Source organism: Carassius carassius, chromosome 28, assembly GCF_963082965.1.
Source record: "Carassius carassius chromosome 28, fCarCar2.1, whole genome shotgun sequence".
NCBI lineage: Eukaryota > Metazoa > Chordata > Actinopteri > Cypriniformes > Cyprinidae > Carassius > Carassius carassius.
Window position 1 is genome coordinate 31,371,212 of NC_081782.1, and position 23,948 is coordinate 31,395,159.

General features: G+C 43.7%; 1 protein-coding gene across 1 annotated transcript in view; it reads right to left on the reverse strand.

Annotated features, from left to right (window-relative positions):
• Nucleotides 1-23,948, reverse strand: part of LOC132108330 (tyrosine-protein kinase receptor UFO-like) — a 55,037-nt gene that overhangs the window by 11,793 nt on the left and 19,296 nt on the right. Inside the window, exons 8-14 of the mRNA XM_059515034.1 lie at nt 12,743-12,882; nt 11,561-11,708; nt 11,447-11,464; nt 10,088-10,217; nt 9,874-9,965; nt 240-335; nt 81-158 (exon numbers count right to left, since the gene is read on the reverse strand). Of these exons, the coding sequence (XP_059371017.1) occupies nt 81-158; nt 240-335; nt 9,874-9,965; nt 10,088-10,217; nt 11,447-11,464; nt 11,561-11,708; nt 12,743-12,882 (702 nt within the window). The remainder of the gene's footprint in view (nt 1-80; nt 159-239; nt 336-9,873; nt 9,966-10,087; nt 10,218-11,446; nt 11,465-11,560; nt 11,709-12,742; nt 12,883-23,948) is intronic.

A 23,948-nucleotide genomic window follows, 5' to 3' on the forward strand; every position in this document is an offset into this window, starting at 1 on the left:
TGAGCAATACACAGCAGGAGGACGAGGTTAGTCTGATGGAAATGATCACAGGTGTTTTCAGAGAGTCGCTTTTGACTCACTTTTCATGGTCTTCACTGCCACTTTGAGCACAGAGTCCTCCTGAGTGAGTGAACCCTCCATGACCGAGCCGAACTCACCTGCACACACACACACACACACACACGTTACAATCAGATGGTCAGTCCAGACAGTACAGCACACTGATCCCTGCGGCTCACCTTCCCCGAGTGTTTTTCCCAGCGTTAGCCTGTGTCTGTCCACCATCACGTCCTGTAGCTTTTGCTTGAGCTCATCGCTGATCCCCAGAGAGTTCACTGAGGAAACACAACATCAGATTTCAGAGCCTCTTTGGGTGTTTTCAACAACATGTGAAAAAACAATGTATTCTTTAGAGAGAAACCTGATTTTGGCATTGATATAATGCTGTTTCCTCTCTGTACTGTAATACGATCATCAAGTGACACAATCAGCCAAAGTCAGTGATATCTGCTGAATACACAATGATTTCTGTTTACACTCGCTTTATTTCATTTACAAGAACCTGCTTATCATGTTATGTACATGAGATCTAAACAGTCAGTTTTATTTGTATTCAGATGACAAAATCAGAGGTCCTTTGAAAATAATGAAAGTCAAATTTCTTTTATGAGAATCAATTTCACTCACAGAGAATTTCCATGTGAAAAAAGGCTCTTGCTTAATAATATTCTAATAATAATAGCAAACAAAATAATAATAATGAGACAATATTCTGGTGGTCTGAATTCATAAAAACTTGATAACTCTAACTTGACATATGTGTGGATAATAAAGAAGAGGACGTGCCCTTGAGTTTTCCTAATTCAAGATCCAGTTTCATTCTGAAACACATGCCAATACAGAAGTAGCACATTTGTTCATGAGTTTTGTTAATTTAACATGAATATAATCTCAAGTGTGATGAAAGTGAACCAATTTGGCCTAGAGTCCAAAATAGTGAGCTCAGTAAACTCGATTTCCGAACTAAGACTGAAGAACTGTGACGATAGTGACACAAGCTGCTCTTTATATTTGACAAGATTAGATGAACTAGCTTTCCCAATAGCCTGTATCTGAAGAATGCCACTGATTCTCCTGAAGCATGATTTAAAATTGTTGCAAGATTGTTTTGCCCTTTAAACTGAACCCAGATGGGAATCGAGAGAGTTGGGATAGAGACTGAAAAAACTGAAAAATGGATTGCAATGGAGCTTGTCCAGATGACATAAAGCCTCCACCCTTTACTACTGCTCAAAACCAGGCTTACGCTATCATGACTGTCATGACACAACAGACAATGTCAGCTTCACTGGAATGTTCTGGATCAGAAACCGAATGCAATGCAGACCTTGCTTTGATTCAGTGATTCAGCTCATGCATGAGTTTTACAGTCAAGATTTGTATCCACTGGAGTCCAGCATTACACACGACTGCTTTCCTCTGAACTAATTCTCAGGTCATGGGCAGATCATGTATCAAAGATGGGGAAACACTAATCAAATGCACTTGGATGGATGTCTAGGTTCAGAGCATGTTAAGCTCAACTGCATTAATGGCATAATGTTCATTATGACAACAATTTATTTTTAGTTGTCCCTCCCATAAAACTGAGGTTATATTGATGAACTTCCAATGGATGTAAATGAGAAAAAAAAAAAAAAAAAAAATTGCATTAAAACACTCACAGTTTTTGTTAACATGATTTTAGTGTGTGATTTTCTTTCTGTAAGGCATTGCTGTCTTCTGTAGTGCTGCTTTACAGCTCAATCACATCTTGCAGCATCAACACTGTTATTGAACTGAACTGAATCAACAATGAACCGACTAAAGATGAATAACTACAGCTGATCGATTGACCTCACACTGTCATTGATCTGAACTGACTTGAGCTGAATAATATCTCTGCTGTCTTTAGAGCAGAATCTGAACAGAATCTCCACAGTTGCGTTTCCATAATTGGTTTCTTTACTTTGCTGTTTATCACTGTGAAGCTATTTTATAAAGTGTTATAGAAATAAATGTGATGACTTGATAAGTTTTGGAGTTTGTTGAGTAATAGTAATGCAGATGCTAAAGCAATAGCACGGTGTATAAGAATAGGGACAATATTATAATACATGCTGTTTACAACCAGTAACACCGGCATATTACCAAAGTGTTGTGTAATGAGTGTGTGTGGCATGTACAGTATGTGCATCTGTTTGCTGAGGTTTATTACTATCAGGTGTGACTTTATGATGATTTCTACAAGAATCTACACCAGCAAGAATCACAGGACGTGTGTGTGTGAGTGTGTGTGTGGGTGAGTGTGTGTGTGTGTGTGTGTGTGTGTGAGAGTGTGTGTGTGTGTGTGTGTGTGTGTGTGTGCGTGTGTGTGGGTGTGCATGTGTACCTTTTGTCCCCTCAAGGATAGTAACACCAGTGCATGTTGGTCCCATGAGGAAACAAGCTTATGAATCATATAGAATGAAGTGTATTGAGAATGTAAAAATGGCTGTTGTTTTGTGTGAGAGTTCTCTTACGAGAGCTCTCTCGTACTGCGTCTTAGCTAAGACGCTACGGGAAAAGTCTCTTTTCACGAAATACTGAAGCAAAAAATTATCCTTAATTTTGTATTTTTGTAAAGCGCATTTGCAGCAGTACACAGCCATAGGCGAGACGGCTCGTTCGCTCATTGGCTTGTTCTGCGGCAACTGCACAGCCTATCGAGCGCGTGCTGCTGCAACATCAGACCAATAACAGTGCTTCGCGCCCTTCTTGCCACTTCCCGCCGAAACGGGTGTGGCCCAACCTATAAAAGGAGCTCGAAAAGGCTGACTCACCTGATTTTTCATCTCTTCAGCGAAGCTCACGCATCGCTGGATCACGGAGGAAGCAAGCGCCGTCTGAGAAAGCACATCAGCAGGACGAGCCATTCTGAAGCTGCTGGCATCGCCGCCTTCCACTGCCGTTCCTGCTGCGCTATCCGGCGCCTATATCCTTTCAATTCTGTTATATCCAAGCTGTTCTTTATGTGTGTGTGTGTGTTCGCCCTGCGACACACACTCGTAAAAGAGCTCGCGTCTTTTTTAAGATGCCTTCCTGCGGCTCGTCAGAGCCCCACTCAGCGAGGGAGACCGGTACGTCATCTGTGTCTCCTGCCTGGGTGAAGATCATGCAGCGCTCGCGCTCGCTGACGGCAGATGCCCCCACTGCGAGCTGTTGCCATGGTGACTCTGAGGACTCGCCTGGCCTTTTTCTCTGAGCCTACATTCTCCGCTGCGCTGAGGCGCCGTAAAAGCATCGCTTCCAGCGGATTCCGGAACCGTCTTCAGCTCAACCGAGCTCGCCGGTTCAGGCGATAGCGACGCACCTTTGTCCGCCCTCTGCTGGACGGCGGCAAAAGCGGTGTTGCCATCTAAAGCCTGCTGTGTGACGCTGCGTCGGCACTACTAACGATGGCTGCTTCATCGAAGCGCAGGTGTATGAGTTCCGCTGTGGCCGAGCTCTCACCCAAGCGCGCCGCTGTTTCAGTTCCAGGAATTGTGACTGTCTCAGCGTTTTCTACAATGCGCAAGCCTGCACAGTTGCCCGCTTCCCTGCACACAAAAGCCGTTATCACAACAGCTTCAGCAACGCAGCTCGAGACCCCCGTTCTCGCTCTACCGGCCGTCGCCCCGCGCCGCGGGGACCGCGGCAGAGGATTACGGTGAGGCCGGGAGCCCCAAAGCCATCCTAGGAAAGCCATCTACGCATGCTGCATGACGCTGCGTTGGCACTACACACGATGGCTGCTTCATCGAAGCGCCGGTGTACGAGTTCCGCTGTGGCCGGGCTCTCACCTAAGCGCGCCGCTGTTTCAGTTCCAGAGATTGTGACTGTTTCAGTGTTTTTTGCAATGCGCAAGCCTGTACGGTTGCCCGCTTGCCTGCACACGAAGACCGTTATTTATATATATAGTCTTTTTTAAGATGCCTTCCTGCGGCTCGTCAGAGCCCCACTCAGCGAGGGAGACCAGTACGTCATCTGTGTCTCCTGCCTGGGTGAAGATCATGCAGCGCTCGAGCTCGCTGACGGCGGATGCCCCCACTGCGAGCTGTTGCCATGGTGACTCTGAGGACTCGCCTGGCCTTTTTTCTCTGAGCCTGCATTCTCCGCTGCGCTGAGGCGCCGTAAAAGCATCGCTTCCAGCGGATTCCGGAACCGTCTTCAGCTCAACCGAGCTCGCCGGTTCGCCCTGCTTCACCGGCCCCCCCTGCATCGCTTCCCGGTGGGCAGCGCCCGCTGTTTGCCGGCGCGTCGTCCGAGGAAGTCGATCTCGATTTCCCTTTCTTATGAGCGTACTTCTCAAAGCCCGCCTCATTTCTTCCTGAGCTTCACGAAGAGGTGGCGAAGGCTTGGAACGCTCCATATTAGCGCGATGGCTGCTTCATCGAAGCGCCGGTGTACGAGTTCCGCTGTGGCCGGGCTCTCACCTAAGCGCGCCGCTGTTTCAGTTCCAGAGATTGTGACTGTTTCAGCATTTTTTGCAATGCGCAAGCCTGTACGGTTGCCCGCTTGCCTGCACATGAAGACCGTTATCACGGTTACCCAGATATTTCCCGAAAAGGGTGTAATTTCTAGTGTCCCGGCCACGGCCGATGGTGCTATAAATGTAGTGACGATGCCCACTTCACACAGGGCTCGCGCCCATAAAAGCGACTCAAGTCGATCACGCGCACTACATAGTAGACGTGCCCACTCCTCAGTGCCCACAATCACTATGTCACACGCGTCATGTGGTTTCTGTAAAAACAAAACCCGTGCATGTTCGTCCGGCGACGGCCGATGGTGCTATAAATGTAGTGACGATGCCCACTCCTCAGTGCCCATCTCCACATGTAAGCACAGCCCTGCACACAGGGCCTGCGCCCATAAAAGCGACTCAAGTCGATCGCGCACGCTGCATAGTAAGCGTGCCCACCCCTCAGTGCCCACAATTACTATGTCACACGCGTCATGTGGTTTCTGTAAAAACAAAACCCGTGCACGCTCATCTGGCCACGGCCAATGGTGCTATAAATGCAGTGACGATGCCCACTCCTCAGTGCCCATCTCCACATGTAAGCACAGCCCTGCACACAGGGCTCGCTCACATAAGATCGACACAGATCGGTCGAGCGCGCCGCATAGTAAACGTGCCCACTCCCCAGTGCCCACATACACTATGTCACATACGGCGCGTGGCTTCTGTAAAAACGAGGCCCGTGCACGTACGCTCTGCACAGGCAGACAGCGAGTTGAAAGTGGCATATGCAGCCCACAGTCACTCGCAGACATATCGAGTCCCCCGGGACCTGCTCAGCCTTCCCCCAGTCGGTTAAGCGCCGGGACGGGGTCGAGGAGGAGCGATCTGCCCGCTGTGATCAGCGCGCTCCCCGCCTCAAATGCGCAGCACACTCGAGCGCCGCCGTTGCCCGGTCAACAGAGCGCGCTTCGCATCCAGCCCTTAGCCATTCATGCAGATGCATGGTCAGCGCTTCCAGGGGTTTCGGATTGGGTGCTAGGCATTATAAAGAGAGGCTACTCGCTACAGTTTTTTTCGACGCCCTCCGCGCTTTTCAGCGCGCGTCGAAACTACGGTCAAAACAGAAGTAGCACACATACTTCGGGCCGAAATATCAAAACTGTTGAGCAAAGGGGCTGTAGAGCGTGTGTCTCAAGCTCAAAGCGAGGGGGGGCTGTACAGCAGATACTTTCTGGTGCCCAAGAGACCCATACTGGATCTAAGACAGCTGAACAAGGCATTGATGAAACGCAGTTTCAAAATGCTTACGACCAGGAAACTCCTCGCGCAGATTCGCAGAGGGGACTGGTTCATGTCAATAGATCTGAGGGACGCGTATTTTCAAATATAGATAGCGTCAAACCACAGGCGATATTTGATTCGCCTTCGAGGGCCAGGCATACCAGTTTACAAACCTCCGTGGCTCCTCGTACGTTTACGAGGTGCATGGATGCAGCGCTCGCTCCTCTCAGACTCAGAGGCATACGAGTGCTGAATTATTTGGACGACTGGCTGGTTCTTTTTACTCGATCACCTCGAGAAGCTCGGCCTCAGTGTCAATTGGGCAAAGAGTTCGCTGAACCCCAGTCAGACGATCCTGTTTCTGGGTATAGTTCTGAACTCGTGTTCCATGACGGCGCGGCTGTCACCACAGCGCGTGATGGGCATTCAGCGCGCAGCGAGTTCTTTCCGCTGCGGCACGACCGTGTCGCTCAAACACTGTCAAAAGATGCTGGGTCTCATGGCCTCAGCATCTCCAGTTCTGCGGCTGGGTCTGCTCCGCATGCGCCCCCTGCAGTTCTGGCTGAAGGCTCGGGTGCCGCGCAGAGCGTGGGCGTCTGGCCGGCTGCATTTCAAGGTCGATCAGAGCTGTTTTGCGGCTCTAGCACCTTGGACAGCGAACGGCTGGTACCGATCAGGTGTAAGCCTGGGGACTTCCCCGAGTGTGAAAATGGTGTCGACGGACGCCTCCACTTCGGGATGGGGAGCGCTGCTCGAAGGCAGACCGTCCTTTGGCCTATGGTCAGAATGGGAAAAGCTCCATCTTATCAACTGCCTGGAAATGCTGGCAGTGGAGAACGCGCTGACGCGCTTTTGTCCCCATATCAAGGATCATCACGTCGTAGTCCGTGCGGACAACATGTCCGTGGTGTCCTACATAAATCGCCAGGGCGGTCTCGGGTCCCGAAACCTGTGCAGGCTGACGGAACGCCTCCTGGTTTGGGCTAAGCGCAACGTGCGCTCGCTGAGAGCAGTGTATGTGCCTGGACTGCAGAATCTGGGTCCAGACAGGCTGTCCAGAGGCAATGTTCCTACGGGCGAATGGTCTCTACACCCGCAAACAGTCCGGCTGTTGTGGGAGAGATTTGGCATGGCGGAGGTGGACCTCTTTGCGTCCCATGAAAACGCTCACTGCCCCCCGTTGTTTTCCAAGAACGAAAGCGCGCTGTCACGGAGATGGCCGTGCTGCCCGCTTTATGCGTTCCCTCCCGTCTCCCTCCTTCCGCAGGTGATAGAACGGGTGAGAGAAACGAGATGTTCAATACTGCTTGTAGCACCTCTTTGGAAGAATCAACCATGGTTCCCAGATTTGATGTAGTTAGCAGATGTCGCCCCGTGGCCGGTACCGTTGAGGAGGGACCTCCTCTCGCAGGCCAGGGGCTCGATTTGGCACCCTCAACCGGAGTTGTGGTCCCTCCATGTGTGGGCGCTCAACGGTTACCCGCTGATCTCGCAGTGGGAGTGCTAAATACCATCACTCAGGCTAGAGCTCCGTCGACACGACGTCTGTATGCCTCGAAGTGGTCGGTGTTCTCCAGCTGGTGCACAGCTCGAGGTTATTCACCCCTTAGTTGTGAGGTGACGGAGGTCCTCTCCTTCCTACAGGAGCTGTTGGATAAGGGCAGAGCCCCATCCACGCTCAAAGTTTATGTGGCGGCCATCGCGGCGTTTTCTGAAACGGCGTCCGGTCAGTCAATAGGAAGGAACGATTTAGTCATCCGGTTCCTCAGAGGAGCTAGGAGGCTGAATCCTCCCAGACATCCGTCAGTCCCTATGTGGGACCTCGCGGCGTTTTTTGGAGGCCTTGAAGGGTCCCCTTTTTGAGCCTATCCAATCGGTTAGCCTTCAGCATCTGTCGTTCAAGACAGTATTCTTGTTGGCTCTCGCTTCTGTGAAGCGTGTGGGTGATTTGCACACGCTCTCGGTGAGCCAGTCGTGCTTGGAGTTTGGGCCCAATGACTCAAGGGTCATACTCAAACCTAGGCACAGTTATGTGCCGAAATCCCTCAACACACCGTTTCGGGCTCAGGTTATTGCCCTGTCTGCCCTGCCGGTGTCAGGAGAGGATGGAGACTCAAATCTTCTTTGCCCTGTCAGGGGTTTACGAGCTTATGTGTCTCGCTCTGCTGCCTTTCGGCAGACGGAGCAGCTGTTTGTCTCGTTCGGTGGACGTTCCAAGGGAATGGCTGTTTTGAGACAGACTCTATCCAGATGGATAGTTGACGCCATAGCGTTAGCTTACGCTTCCAGGGGCCTTCAGTGCCTGTTGGGCGTCAGATCACACTCCACAAGAGGCGTCGCCTCGTCGTGGGTGTGGTCTACTGGGATCTCCTTGCAGGATATATGTATGGCGGCAGGTTGGGCCTCGCCGTCTACATTTATCAGGTTCTATAACCTGGAGGTCCCCGCCTTGCAAGCAAGGCTGTTGTCGGTATAGTCGAATCAGGGCCCTGAGGGGAATTCTGAGTTCACGGGCGCTATGCGCTGCCGACTGTTATATGGGCAGTATTGCGTAAGACCCGCATTGCCACATTGGTCAGGCCTTGCCTCGGCTCTGTGATGTCATATTGCCGCATCTACGGATGCTGCTAGATATAGGACGGAGGGCTTTTTCCCTTTTCTGTCCTGGACTCTCTGTGAGTCCCTCAGGTGACTGTGCACTGTAAATCCTGGGAGTTGCTTCAGGTTTATTGGTGTGTGATCCCTGCGCGCACGGCGTTTTACATCGGCTTCGGCGATGAAATAAATCAGGTGAGTCAGCCTTTTCGAGCTCCTTTTATAGGTTGGGCCACACCCGTTTCGGCGGGAAGTGGCAAGAAGGGCGCAAAGCGCCCTTATTGGTCTGATGTTGCATCAGCCCACGCTCGATAGGCTGTGCAGTTGCCGCAGAACAAGCCAATGAGCGAACGAGCCGTCTCGCCTATGGCTGTGTACTGCTGCAAATGCGCTTTACAAAAATACAAAATTAAGGATAATTTTTTGCTTCAGTATTTCGTGAAAAGAGACTTTTCCCGTAGCGTCTTAGCTAAGACGCAGTACTCGTTCGCTCTTCTAGAGAGAACCGAGGTTACGTTTAGTAACCGAGTACGTTATGTGTAGGTATAGGGTTTTGGTAAGGGGATAGAAGATAAAGTTTGTACTGTAGAAAAAACCATTAGGTTTACGAATACCAGCCATAAAATATGAATATGTGAATGTGTTATCTGTTGGTCTCTGTTTCTCTGTATACTTTTCCCTCTCTCTATCCAGTTTTGTTGCTCCTGCGTGTTGAGGCACATTGGTGTTAAACTGTCCCTGGCAGAGACCAATCCACCAGACTTGAGGTGAAATGTGATAGCAGGTTATGAGTGCACGCTCATTTCCTTCACAGCTCTGTCAAACAACAGTGAAAGCTCATCTTCTGTCATGAAATACACTCTTGAGAGCATTAAATATATATATAACTCCATTATATAACTCACATCACGATCGTGATCACAGTTATGTGCATATAGCAGTACTTGCAAGACCGGTTAAAAGTTTAAGGTAGGTTTAGGTTTTAGTCTTCAGTCTGTGCAAGTGAATCGCTGCTGTCATGACAGTCATGAAGCTAGATGTGAGAATCAATACAACACAACAGTTTATTTGCATTAAGAGCACAATATGTGGATCTAAAATACCAATCTGCAGTGTAACACTTTCCTGTAGTTCAGACAGAACAGCAATGGCATTGACAAAACCAAAGTCATGGGAAAGAGCTGATCAAATGTAAACGTGTATATTGAAAGCAATGAAAGTCACTTTGGATAAAAGTATCTGCCAAATGCTAAAACTAGTATGCTAATCTTAACATGACACCATTGCTGATGGTTGAACTTTGATTTGAGCAATCAAACAATAACATGAAAGTAAAATTTTCAAACTTTGAATTAATAATATTAATAATTCCCATGGTATTCCCTCGGATGAGTTCTCAAGCAGGAGTTCCTGATCTGGTTACAGATACATGTGTGAGCAAGTAAAGACTCGAATGTTCCCATGTTACTCACGTGTGGCTTCTGCTGTGCGTCGGCTGTATGTTCGACGAGCTCGGTATCGCACCACGAGTTCACCGCTCTCCATCATGGGCTCAAACGCCTCACTTTACAACAACACACACAAAACAAACTCTTTGAGCCCACATATTCTTCACATGGAACAGTACTTCTTAGTATTTTATCATTTCTTTATTCAGTTATGTTTTTGGTGGGTCATTACACCCACCCAAAGCGCGTCTCCTTCCGCCTCAGCCGGGTCACGTAGACGGCCAGCAGCACCGTTAGAGCTACAGTGGCCGTGATGGCCATGACCACGTACCACCAGTGCCAGGAGAACGCCGGAGGACTCGCCATACCTTCACACAGACGCAGAGAGAGAAAGGTCAAGAGTGTCAGTCTAAATGAGATTATAAAAAAGAAAGGGGAAAAATGCAAGCACTGAAGTGTGTAGCTCTGTTTGGAAGCTGAGTGAACTTAGGATTTCAAGGCTCTTGAGTCTAATGCATGTCCTGCCTGTGTTTTTGCTTTATAGTCTTTTAGTTTGTAGTTCTTGCCCTTGTGTTTTCAGTTCTCATCTTCAGGTCTTGCCCTTTCCATGTTTCCTTTACTTTCATTATTATCCCTCATTTCAAGAGTTAGGACACAACACTCTGCTGCATTACATACATGTTAGACAGATTCTGAGGCAGAACTGCACTCTAGTCAATCCCAGAATGCAATGCAATGAGCTCAGGGAATAATAATGTGTAAGAGGGTCTCACCGGATGCATCTAGCAGACCACAAAGAGCATCCTAAAAGTTTGTCTTTCTGTGGTTGAACAGCTTGAATAAAGTTTATGCTACATACAGGAGATATGCATTATATTAATCTCTCTGGCTAGTCCCCCACAGCTAAGTCGAGAACCTCAGGTTTTTCTCCCTCGTCACCTAAACATTTTATGGAGTTTCACCAGGACAAATTAAACTTGGGTTTGATGAATGATAGCATCCCACTGCACTACACTGATTCCCACCAGACCAATATCTGATGTGTCTTTATATTTGATCTGTTCAGAGTCTAGAGACTGAATGTGTTTTGTTCAGCTGGTCATTGGTTGAATTAGCTCATTAAAATGACCTCAGTGCAAGACAGTCCACATTTACAGCAGGGTGTGTTTCTTCTAGAGAACGTCCTAAAATCTTTCCACATGCCTCCCACTCAACAAAACTCCTGCAACTCATTTCCTTCCATTTCTTTCTGTTCCTTTCGTGACCTCATTTGTCTTTTTCTTCCTCTTTCTGAGACAGCAACAGCAGACAGAAAAATAAAGAACAACACTTAAAGAAGGACTCTAAATAAGGGAACTAAAAGGAAAAGTTCACTTCTGTATCTTCTGTGGGTCCTATTTTTGTGGGATGAAATGTCTGAGATGAGTTACATTTTGTGTCTTCCTGACATCTTAAATAAAACATAGAGGTTTCTGTGAGGGTTAGGTTTAGGGTAAGCATCAAGCTAGAACAAATATAATTAGATCAATATAAAAGCAATAGAAAGAGGTATACAAACACTTGTGTGTGTGTGTGTGTGTGTGTGTGTGTCACTCACCTCTGGATTGCCCCGTTTCTGCAAAACATTGCAAGAAAAGAGTGCGTTAACATTCAGTGGAACTGTTTGACCTGTGAGAATTTAGATGTGGTGACTGTCTGCCTGCTTTCACACCTGCAGGAACGAGCGTGATGGTTTGGAGGGGCGTCCAGGGCCCCTGTCCCGCTCCGGTGTACGCACACACTCTGAAGGAAACGTTCGACAGGGGGACTGAGAGATTGACAAACATCTCTGTGTCCAAACCTGTGTCCACCACAACCTGCTGCACGGGATACACGCAGAACAATCCATCATAAAGCAATCCGGTCAACATCAAACACTACTTATACAGAGAAAATAAATGATAAAACAATATACACTTGGTAATTTTGCAGAGATTAAAGGGACTGTAAGTAGGAATTACTCCCATCTAGTGGTGAAATTGTATTTTGCATTCAAACTAATTTTGCTCTCCAGCGCCTCGCTTTTCAAATGCGCGTTGCATCTATGGTAGGCGATATGTACCAAAAAGCTTTGACAGGATGTCTTCTAATAGCACTTTGTTTTGGCGACGATGTTTTCTTCTCCTGTGGCGCGGCATATGTATGGTCCATAATAAGAATGCAATCCAGACTTTTAAACTTGCCGGTGCAGTTTCAAGCGCCTCTCACTGCTCTGCACCTGCGTATCTGGCTCTGACCGAAAACGCGTTGTGGAAACGCGTTGGCTTAGTACTTTTTGTCTCTCTCTGCTATTATAGTTTTGCAAGATGGCGGAACTACATGGAAGCCTCCGTCGACCTACCCGTTCCATGTATATAAAGATAATAAATTCTTCATTTTCGAGGATTAGTTTAAACATTGGCATAGGTATTTGTACACCATTGAGGGCATATTTATGAATAAAAATATTGATTTTAGATAATAAAATACCTAAAAAGTTACTTATTGTCCCTTTAAGGAATGGAAATCCAAAAACAAAGGCAAATATTGCTGCAAGTGTGTGTGTGGGGGTGTGAGTGTGTGTGTGTGTGTGTGTGTGTGTGTGTCTGTGTGAGTATGTGTGTCTGTGTGTGTGTGTGTGTGTGTGTGTGAGTGTGTGTGAGAGTGTGTGTGTGTGTGTGTGAGTGTGTGTGTGTGTGTGTGTGTGAGTGTGTGTGTGTGTGTGTGTGTGTGTGTGTGTGTCTGCCTGTGTGTGTGTGTGTGGTGTGTGTGTGTGTGTGTGTGTGTGTGTCTGTGTGTGTGTGTGTGTGTGTGTGTGCGTGTGTGTGTGTGTGTCTGTGTGTGTGCGTGTGTGTGTGTGTGGGGGGGGGGTCACCTGTCCCAGGTTAGGTGCGCTGTACTCCATCCTGTATCCCTGCAGATGTCCGTTCATCTTTCCAGGAGGTTCTGTCCATCTCAGGATCACTTCTGTTCCGTTCACCACAGCTGTCACATTGTCCGGGGCTGAATCGGGAACTAAAACACACATAAAATGCCACAAATTAACATTCTCCTTCAAACTGTGAAATAACTCAGACTCACTGGAAATCTGTAACTTCATTTTGCAAAAAACATTAGCTATATATACATTTCACTGCAGTTTCCAGGCGAAATGAACACTAGAGGTAATAAACTGATGAAAATATGAATAGAATGAAACTTATTTTAGAGTACTACTTGTGCACAATGCTTATTTCTTTATATAAAGCATAAAATGTGTTTTAATGTCATTTCTTGATGAGGATTTGATGATCTTTGAGTAATATCAGTCTTTAGATGCTGGATATTTAAAGTGTAACTGAAGTTTACCCGCAGTAGTTTCACTTCAGCACAATCAAATATACTTCAGTATATCTCAAGATGAAAGTGCATTAAGAACTAAATCAGTTGTTCCAGTTTAGCACACTTGAAGTATACCAGTTTAGTACACCAAAAGTACAACTGCAGAGTATTTTTGTGTATATGCTTTTTGTATATATATATATATTTTAGTATATTTATTTTTTCACTAGGTTAGTAAACTAGCTTTTTAGCTCACTTGGTACAGAACTGCACATGTGATGTGAAATGACCAATGTAATAAAACGCCTCATTTAACTGTTTCTGAGAAAACTGAACACACTGTTTAGGGACAGACAAAGACATTTCACTTTAAAACTGCTGTGAAACATTCTGCAAGCAACTACGATGTAAAGTAATTGTTGACATGTCATCTTAAATATGAAAGACACAAAGAGCTGTCTATTGTAAACAGATAACGTGAAAACCTTATTTCATCAATTTACCCACAAAGTAAATGCTGGAAATGAAATGAAGTGGAAATGACTTTTTCTTAGAGGAAACCACATTAAGAACAGACACAAAGATGTTTTGAAAGTCTTCAGAATCCATGAGAAGTATAATATCATGTGTGTCAGAGTATCCCAAGATTGAGAAGAGAGTGTGCAGATTGTGTCTTTACTGAAGAGACAGAGCTTAAGCTAGGACAAAATACACACTTACTAATACATGTCCAGTGTTAAATATAACAGACAACTCCAGTGTTGTCTTCTTTAAAGAAAAAAAAACAGTGTTACATATCATTTACTTGCGATGTGGTTTTTGAGACAACAATGTGAAACAGCTGTGACAATATGAAGCATTGCATAATGCCTGCAGTTGCACTGCTTCTCTGTTTTTATTGTTCATATAATGAGCAGAGTAAAGGTTATGGGTGTTTGGCGTGTTCCTCCTCGTGCTGGAGAAGGAACGGGTCGCGGTGGTGGAGGGATCCTGAAAGACTAGAGATAATGAAGATAGGGCTGCTTGATTATTTATGGGGTTCTCTATTGAGCTGATTGGATAGATGGTGTAATTACTGATGATGTTACTTATCTGTGCGTGCTCCTCCCAAAATGTGTTAATAAAACATCACCTAGTGTTCTCTGCAGATTTCAGTGAGTACCACAGTCTGAACATACTTGTGTTTCTGACATATTTTACAAAAGTGCATCTAAGAGTCTCTTTTACTTTCTCTCTGTTTCTTTGTTTGTGTCTGGGTGTGTGAGTGTGTGTGTGTGTGCCTCCTCACCCCTGCGCTGGAGACGCTGAGGAACATGGCGCGGCGCTCCGATGATGTTATCAGGAAGAGTTTTATGTCTGATTGTTTCCACATGTGTTTCTGGCTCATGGCTGTGAAAATAGCATTTTGTCAAAAGTCTCTGCTTCCTCTCCCTTCGCTATGCCCTAACCCTCTCTCTCAATAACTTTCTTTAGTGGAAATCTTCTCCTACACTTCCAGTCCGATCCCATCATGTGCACATTACATGAGCAGAGTGCTAGAAACCAGGAAAAATAAAAAATGGTGGGATTCAAAACTGTATGTTAGTGAAACAGGAAGGAGCTTGTCAAAAATATGTAGAGGATTCTGAATTTATTTGGTGTAACTCATCTGGTGTGTCTAATGAGGGAAACATACTAAATGTGCAGTGGTGGGGATCTAGGAGAGGTAACAAAAACCCTGCGATGTTAAATATCCACAATCATTAGTGTAATGTAAAGTAGTATCATGTGGACAATGTGCTGCACTATCATGAAGCTAATATTACAGTTTTGATCCTACGTTACTCAGTTTGGAGCTGTGACCTGGACATGTTGAGGTGCACCAGCGTTTTGAACTGTTTAACTATGAAATGAGTCGAGCGTTTCACACGTGCTGCTTTACAAGGCCTGAACCTCAGTCTTAAAGCAATTAGTCACAAATTGTGTTGTTTACAGTTTGCGGTGCATGTGGTGTAAAATCTGCTTTCAGAAAGGTTTCTCTCATGTAGACTGGGGCTGTGTTTATAGGAGGATAGGCACATACACACTAAACTCGGTTGGCAATTCACCTTTTTGTGATTAATTTTGTTCTGAGTGACAACCACATTCTACATCCGGATTATCTCCCACAAAACTCAGAGGTGGTGAAAACCACATTTAATGGCATATTGAAATGAACAGTTGTTTTTCCCTGTGTATGTGCAATGCAAGCATATGGGCCTTGATCAATTTGTGTTGCCAGACCTTACAAACAAGAACAAGCACAAAATAAATATAAATAAATCCAAATATTTTATTTGGGAAATCCAGAGTAATTGTATCAAAAATCTGCCCACTTTAACAACTCTGGATAGCTTTATGAGTCGAGCACAAATAACAGTCCCAAAGATGCTTATACGCTGACATGGCCACACTGCGAGAGCACGCTTCAAACAGTCTTCCAAGCTCAAACTGAACTGAATGCTCTGTCAGAGGTGCACCGTCAAACATCTCAGTTTCAGGAGTGATTCGTTTTACGGACACAAACAGAATTTAAAGGGATAGTTCACCCAAAAATGAAAATGTGATGTTTATCTGCTTACCCTCAGGGCATCCAAGACGCAGGTGACTTTGTTTCTTCAGCAGAACACAAACTGAGATTTTTAACTCAAACCGTTGCAGTCTGTCAGTCATATAATGTCAGTGGATGGGAATCACGGCTTTGAGAGTCCAAAACACATACACAAACAAAACCAAATTAGACTCTGCGGCTCATGATGATACCCTGATGTGTAGAGACTCGAAACGATCAGTCTGTGCAAGAAACTGAACAGTATTTATATCGTTTTTTTACATCTGATAAATTGAGATGTTTAATTAAAGGCAGGGTAAATAAAAAAATTTATAAAAAACTTTTTTTCCAAATTTGTTTAAACTTTATTTATATATCAATACATAATTAAAATGTAAGTACTCTGAAAAAGAAAGTATAAATATCGAGTGTCTGTAGACCTCTCACGACTGTTTTAAAGACAGCTCATTATTTCCATTCACTCCACCCCCTCCCTTCTGGGCTCCTTCCAAAGCCTCTACTACGGCTCGCTAAGTAATTTTATGTTAGCTATATTACGCAGCTACGTGTGCTAATGACACATGCTTCATGAAAAAATAAACAAAAAAATATGTATGATCAAAATACAAAAAGAAAGATTTACCTGTCCAGCAGAAATAAAGCCATCAAGGAGTCACTTTTCAGCCCCTTGAGTTCCCTCAGTTCTCGCCATCGCTGGAAAGCCACGCCGATATTAACTTACGTTTTATTTCTTTGTTTATCCAAAGACTTTTTGTTCATTGCCTTTTCTTGTACTGTTACTGTCTTCCTTTTTTTGCCTGGTTTGCCTTCACTAACTGCATAGGCCGGTACTGTGAATTTTGCTTGCTGTTTCTCTGCCATTGTTTTGGTATTCCTAGGATCAGTGGTGTAGTCGGGGCCATACGCACGTATACTCCGTATGCTTACTTTTTCCCCAGGGCTGTTTGCGTATTACAACTTCTGAGGATCAATATTAGCGTATACCCTCCGTATACTCACTTGTTTTGCTGATTAAGACGTGCCTAATCTACTCCTGTTTTAGCGTCCCCTTTAACTGTATCCCAAGTGTTTTTTTTAACTCGCGAACGTTTGTTGTAATTGGTGCATTTTTGTTTGAATTCTGTCGTTCCCCGCCCCCGACGACGCCGTTATCGAGCATCATTCGCAGGATGCCAGCGAGCGAGCACAGTGTTCATCGATTGACGACGGAAGATGGTTTCACGTTGAGGCAGTCAGGTAATAAACGTATTTGAAATTAGTTTAATTACAGCTACCGGTAATTACAGTCTGTTATGCTGTTGCTGATTTATGATGCCTTTGCCTCATCATGATTTCGTATATGGCAGAAATATAACGTTATTCAAGCAGCACAGGATTTTTGAAGTTATAAACATTTCAACTTGATAAAGAAGCATATACATGAATCAGAAATTGATCAGAAATTATGTTTAAAGTAGCTAACAAGCCACAGACATAAAGTCAAATACACAAAAAATACTAAAATTGCCATCATGATGAATATTTGCATAAAACAGTCTGTTAACGTTATGTGTTAATTAAATGCAGCATTTGGGATAAAATCAGAAGGCTGCTTTGGGATTTGTGCATCTGCTACTGACTGTCATTTAATGTTTATCCAACAACAAATTTAAATTAGATAAAAATTGTAATGACCCATTACGAGGTTATCCCACTGCAAATACCTTTTAAAAAGCAAACATTTGTGATGTGTTATCTTATGTCTTATGACAAAGTAAAGACTTGGGTAGATTATGCGACCCATGTTAGTTTAATGATGCATAATTCAAGTCTATCTCTGTCTCTATCTCATCTAGAAAATGGTTGGAAGAGGAGAGAAAAGGAAAGTCAGTCTAACTGACTATTTTGGAAGGTAGGCCAACTAAAGGAAATTTCATAGTGTCCCACTTGTAAGGGTAAATGTTGGCTTTTGACCTGTCAGCCAACAGCAAAGGTAATGATTACTTTTTTACTTTTAGTGTGCAGAGTAAGAGAAGCCATGTAGGCCAGTTCTACTCAAAAACCAGCACAGGCCATTATCAGACCAGCACAGACAGCTCAGGTCTTTCCAAAGTCATAATAGGAAAATGCTTACTATAGTGATTTAATATTTAGTAGAGTAGAAAGTAGGTTAGTATTATGTGTCACTCAGTTATAGTCTTTTGTTTGCTCATAATTTGATGGGCATCTCACAATGTGGCTGGATTTATAACCTGCTCAAGACTAGTAGTTCACTATTAGGATTAGTTCACTTTCAGAGACTAATATGTCATTTTTGTAAAACACATAATTGCAATTGTTAAAGGGATAGTTCACCCAAAAATAAAAATCCTATCATTAATTATTCACACTAATATTATTCCAAACCCACAAGACTTTTGTTGATTTTCACAACACAATTTAAAATATTTTGCATTAAAGGTTGTATCAGCGATTTCTAGCCTAAAACATAAAGTGTCAATTTCAGCTGACCTTTCTGCACGATCCGCTCGCTGCCTGCCCTATAAATTGTCTGTGAAAAAAACGCGTCTCTCTGGTCAGCCTAGGGTCCGAGATATGCCAAAAAAAACAATCGGCACTACCAAACTTTCCACACGTAAACAAACAGTGTTCCAACCAATCAGCGTCCGGGGTTTGGTGTTGTGGACTTTCCTACTGGTGCTGGGATGTGAGGGAGGCGGAGCGAAAGTCCACAACACCAAACCCCGGACGCTGATTGGTTGGAACACTGTTTGTTTACGTGTGGAAAGTTTGGTAGTGCCGATTGTTTTTTTGGCATATCTCGGACCCTAGGCTGACCAGAGAGACGCGTTTTTTTCACAGACAATTTATAGGGCAGGCAGCGAGCGGATCGTGCAGAAAGGACAGCTGAAATTGACACTTTATGTTTTAGGCTAGAAATCGCTGATACAACCTTTAAAAGGTGTACACTGTATTGTCCATTACTTTCAGATGATTCAATCCAAAATATATTCATTAGTGTTTTGAACCTTACAGAGAGCCTTACAGGTTTGGAATGACATGAGGAGGAGGAAATAATGGCAGGATTTTCATTTTTAAGTGAACTATCACTTTAACATTAGTCTGTTATTTATGAAATTATAAAGCACATCAGTCTTATAGGGTAGGCTTTACATTAAAATTGTGTGCAATGAAATCATGTTTTTGTTTAGGTCCTGGCATACCATGTACTGAAGATTGGCCGGACATTTGGAGTAAAAGCCAATGGGAAGCTTTTAAATCAAAGAACCCTTGGTTGGGGTGCAAGAATAAGAGGCTTGGTATGTGATTGTTCAATCTGACTTTAATTCATATGAGCTTTTACTTTTTTCACAATTTGTAAAATAAAAGCAGAGACTATTGTTCAAGTTAAATTAATATTAAAATGACTATAGCATAACATATATAACATGGAGTTTTTTAAGGCCTATGTTTGTTTGTTTTTCTTATTCTTTTAAAGATTTTATAAACATTTTATGCTAAAAACATGAAATTCTTGACCTAGCTGTCTTTGAATGAAGCATGGTTTATGGCATTTGTGGTAATAAATTTAAAAAATGCAGCTAAAATCTAAAATAAACAAATGACAACTGAAATTAATGGCATACAACTAATTCCATTTTTACTTTCTTAATTACAGGATGCCTGGTCTGCTGTAATGCAGGATCAACAGGGGTCTTTAAAGAACAAGGTGTCCAGATTTCCATGGAGTGGTCTACATTTCAAATTCAAGGTTCTATCAATGAAAACAGGGACACTGTTTTATGTTCATTAAGGAACAAAATCAAAAGACATTATTGCTCAAAAGCACATGCTCATGCTGAAAATATAGAAAACTTAAAAAAAAAAGATGTGCTGGGAAAAAATGTGGACACAATGAACTTGTCGTTACTAAAAGAGACTTACTCAGTGTTCAGAACTGCATATTACCTAGCCAAAAATAATCGTCCCTTCACAGATCACGAAACGCTTGTAGAACTCCAGCAGCTAAATGGAGTCAAAATGGGACACATTCTGCACTCTCGTTTCAGTGCCACCAACATTATTGAAAGCATTGCGAAAGAAATGCAGTGTTCAATTGTGAATAACATTATTAGATCCTCAAGCAAACTAGCTGTACTAATAGATGAGGCTTCCACCTTGAGTAGAAGAACCACCTTGATTGTTAACATCAAAACCTCTGTGCTAGGTGAACCGCCAGAGTTCATATTTCTTGATCTAGTGGAACTTAAGGACCAGACATCTGAAGGAATAACTGATGCTTTAATGAGTTGCCTCACAAAAGCAGGATTCACAGAGGAGTGGCTAAAACAAAACTGGATATCTTTTGTCTCAGATGGTGCTAGTGTAATGTTAGGAAAACACTCTGGTGTGTCAACTAAATTGAAAATGAGATTTCCAAACCTGCTCACTTGGCACTGCATGAATCATAGGTTAGAACTGGCAGTTTCTGATGCTGTAGATAAAGTTACTGCTATAAATCACTTCAGAGTCTTTGTTGAAAAATTGCACAACATCTATAGCAAATCAAACAAAAACCAAAGAGAGCTTTTAGAATCAGCAGCTGAGGTTGGCTCTCAGGTTCTCAAAATTGGCAGATTCTTAGATGTTAGATGGGTTGCCAGCAGTTTTCGGACCGTTCGGGCTGTCTGGACCTCTTTTACTGCTCTTGCCAGACACTTTGAAAAGGCCTCCAATGATGACCAGAGGACCTGCACTGAGAGACAGACATACAGAGGCTTGTGTGACCGACTGAAGAGCCCAGAATTTCTCTGTGATCTTGGTTTGATGTATGATACCTTGCATGAACTGTCCATTGTCTCTGAGGAACTACAAGCTCAAACTATGACCCTACTCAGAGCAGATCTTCTTGTGAAAAGAAGAAAATCAGAGTATTAACATCATTTAAAACTCAACCAGGAGAGAAACTATCAGCTGCCCTGGAAGCAAAGGATAATGGCACATTTAAAGATGTGCACTTGAAGTCAAACCCTAAGATGAAGTCCATTAACACTGAGGAATTCTTGCAAAGGCTAATTGACAGTCTACAGAAACGTCTTCCTTTTGAAGAAGACATTCTCAAAGATTTAAGTATTCTTGACACAAGCAGGTGGCCATCAGAGCCTAGCATTCGTTATGGTGAAGCAGAGATTTGTAGGCTTTGTGCACGTTTTAATGTGTGCCCTGACCAGGCCATTAAGGGAATGCGAGACTTAATTGAATCTCCCCAAACTGAAAGTCAGAATTTGAAACCCCTTAAGAACTGCATGCAGACTTTTCCTGTAAGTACTGCAGAATGTGAAAGAGGTTTCAGTCTGATGAATACCATCTTGACCAACAAGAGGTCTTTGCTTCTTGTTTCACATGTTTCAAATTTAATGATGATCAACCTGAATGGCCCACCAATTTCACTGTTCAACCCAGAGAAATATGTTAATTCCTGGGCAAGACATCATCGCACTGCAAATGACCCTCAGTCACGTCAATGTAAATCTGTAAATATAACAAAAAATAGTAAATCTGTTTGGAACGTACTGTAAAAAAAATGCATAATAGATAAATGTAAATAAAAAAAACGCCAGATTGTAAATGTAGTTTTAAATGTATATATTCCTAATTAACAAAAAAAACAATGACTTGTAAATTGATATAAATGTATATGAATTGATATATACCTAATAAACCAAATAAACAATGACTTCTGACATGTTTTTGCCTTTAATTATTTTTTTCTCTGGGGGGGTGTAGTAAACCACTTTTTTTTTTAGGACTACACCACTGCCTAGGATCCGTGCCTGTTGAATTCCTCAAAACAAACGTGCACGCGCAAGTGGGCAGGTCATGTGTGGCAAAAGGGTGGTTGCCATGGTTGCGAGAGAGTGACAGTCGCCTAAGCCAATCCTATGTTTCGTCCCGAATGGAAATAATGAGCTGTGTTTAATACAGAGTAAACGGTCTAGAGTCACTCGATTTTTATACTCTTTTTATCAGAGTACTTACATTTTAATTATGCATTGATATATATAGAAAGTTTAAACAAATTTGGAAGAAAGTTGTTTATACATTTTTTACCTACCCTGCCTTTAATGCAAAAACCATCATTATTATTGAAAAAAAAAATGCAGCTTCAATTACATAATCTAACACTAATATATATTTTTTAAAAGAATATGGACCCATTCATTATAGTTTAGCCTGATTACAGTTAAACTACTTTGAATTCTGTGGAGATTGTAGCTTGGCAAACAATTTAAAGTAGATTTCCCAACGCATGTGGAGAAGAGTAGATGTGTGATTATGATTATGTAAGTTCAGGTTTGAGTTAATCTGTTCAAACAGAACATGCCAAACCGATTTCATTGAGATATCAGCGATCAGCTTCATTTCTCTCTCTGGTTCTCTCATCCCTGGGGCAATGTAGGACTCTGGGAAACTAGCAAAGAGTGTGCTTTTTCTTCTTCGACAAACCCCTCCTCCTCTTTTTCCTGTTCTATCCATCACATGATCCTCTCTGCCTCATTCACTTTCCCACAGTGTGTGCATGTCTGTATTTCATTCTTTCTTTTTTATTGGCAAGAATAAATCAAAGGTCACGTGGGGTCAGGGCAGACGAGACAGAGCTGCTACATGAAACAGGGAGGACAGATAAAAGCAGGAAATTCTTTCTTGAAGAGAATTTGCAGGATTAGTGCAAAGACAAAGAGACAGATGAAAATTTGATTGCTCTGAGTTTGCTATATTTATAGCTCAGGCAGCATGGTGTTGCTCTCAGTTAAGTATCAGATACATGTGTGTGTGTGTGTGTGTGTGTGTGTGTGTATGTGAGTGTATGCGTGTGAGTGTATGTGTGTGTGTGTGTGTGTGTGTGTGTGTGTGTGTGAGTGTGTGTGTGTGTGTGTGTGAAAGTGTGTGTTTGTGTGTGTGTGTGTGTGTGTGTGTGAGAGAGAGTTTGTGTGTGTATGTGTGTGTGTACTTGTTTATGCTACATAGTGGGGGGGGGGGGGGGGGTAAGAAAAACGTGAAAAGAATAAACAGAATAATGAATGAATGTAACAGCTAATGTAATAAGTTTTTCCTCTCCTTGACTTGTTTGGGATTCACACTGTTCTGTATTAACTTCATACAGTCCCATGCTGTGCGTAAACAGTACGACACATTTCTAATGCTGCATGGTAAATACTGTCACATACTGTAACCCAGCCCTATCTAGGACACATTTCATTTGTGATTGTTCTTTGGAGAGACTGAAAGACGAGCAAAAAGAGGGACAGCAAAACAAAATGTCATTTGAGAGTAAAGAGGTGCGGTCAGCCTAGACTAACATAATAAACACGCTAATAACACACAAACCAAAAACAGCAGCACACACACACACACACACACACACACAGCCCAGTGCGGCCAAACACTGTGTCACTGTCCAGAAAAACCCTCTCCTGGAAAATCTGAAGTATCTCCTTCACTCCTCCATCTTTTCCGTGTCTCGCCTGTCCCACACACACACACACACACACAGCAGCGACGTCAATTATTCATTGGAGATCAAAAACTAAATCCAGTCAAGCAGAACAAACAAGGGAAGAGAATCTCAAATGAAACTTTTTTTAAAACAATGTGAGTCCAAACCCATTTCACCTGCAGCATTTGAATATGAGCTCCACCCACAAAGTGTTTGTGTCACACTCCTCATGTTCTAGAGCAGATCTGAGTGCTGAGAGGAAATGGAGAGCAGTGTGGGTCGCCCCACTCACTTACACACTCTAAGCTTTGCCAAACCCAGCTCTGGAAACTATTGCCGCGTTTCCACCGCAGGAACTTTACTCAGGAACTAGGGACTTTGGCCTGGTACTCGGTGTGTTTCCACCGCAGAAACCAGGAACTAAATAAAGTTCCGGGTAAAAAAAGCCCCTCAGAAAGTCCCTGCTGGCGAGGGGGTACTTTTTCAAAGTTCCGGAACTTTCGGGGGCGGGACCTGGCCGCTAAACATCCTGATTGGTTGAGTTCACGCAGATGTTATCAAGTACGCTGCTGTTTGCAGATTTACTGGACTTGCATCGTCGTGGACATCACACTCCCGAGTAGAATGCACAAAGTCCGCACTACCGAGAATGCACGTCCAAAATCAGCGTACTTTGTATTGAGAAATGCGCGC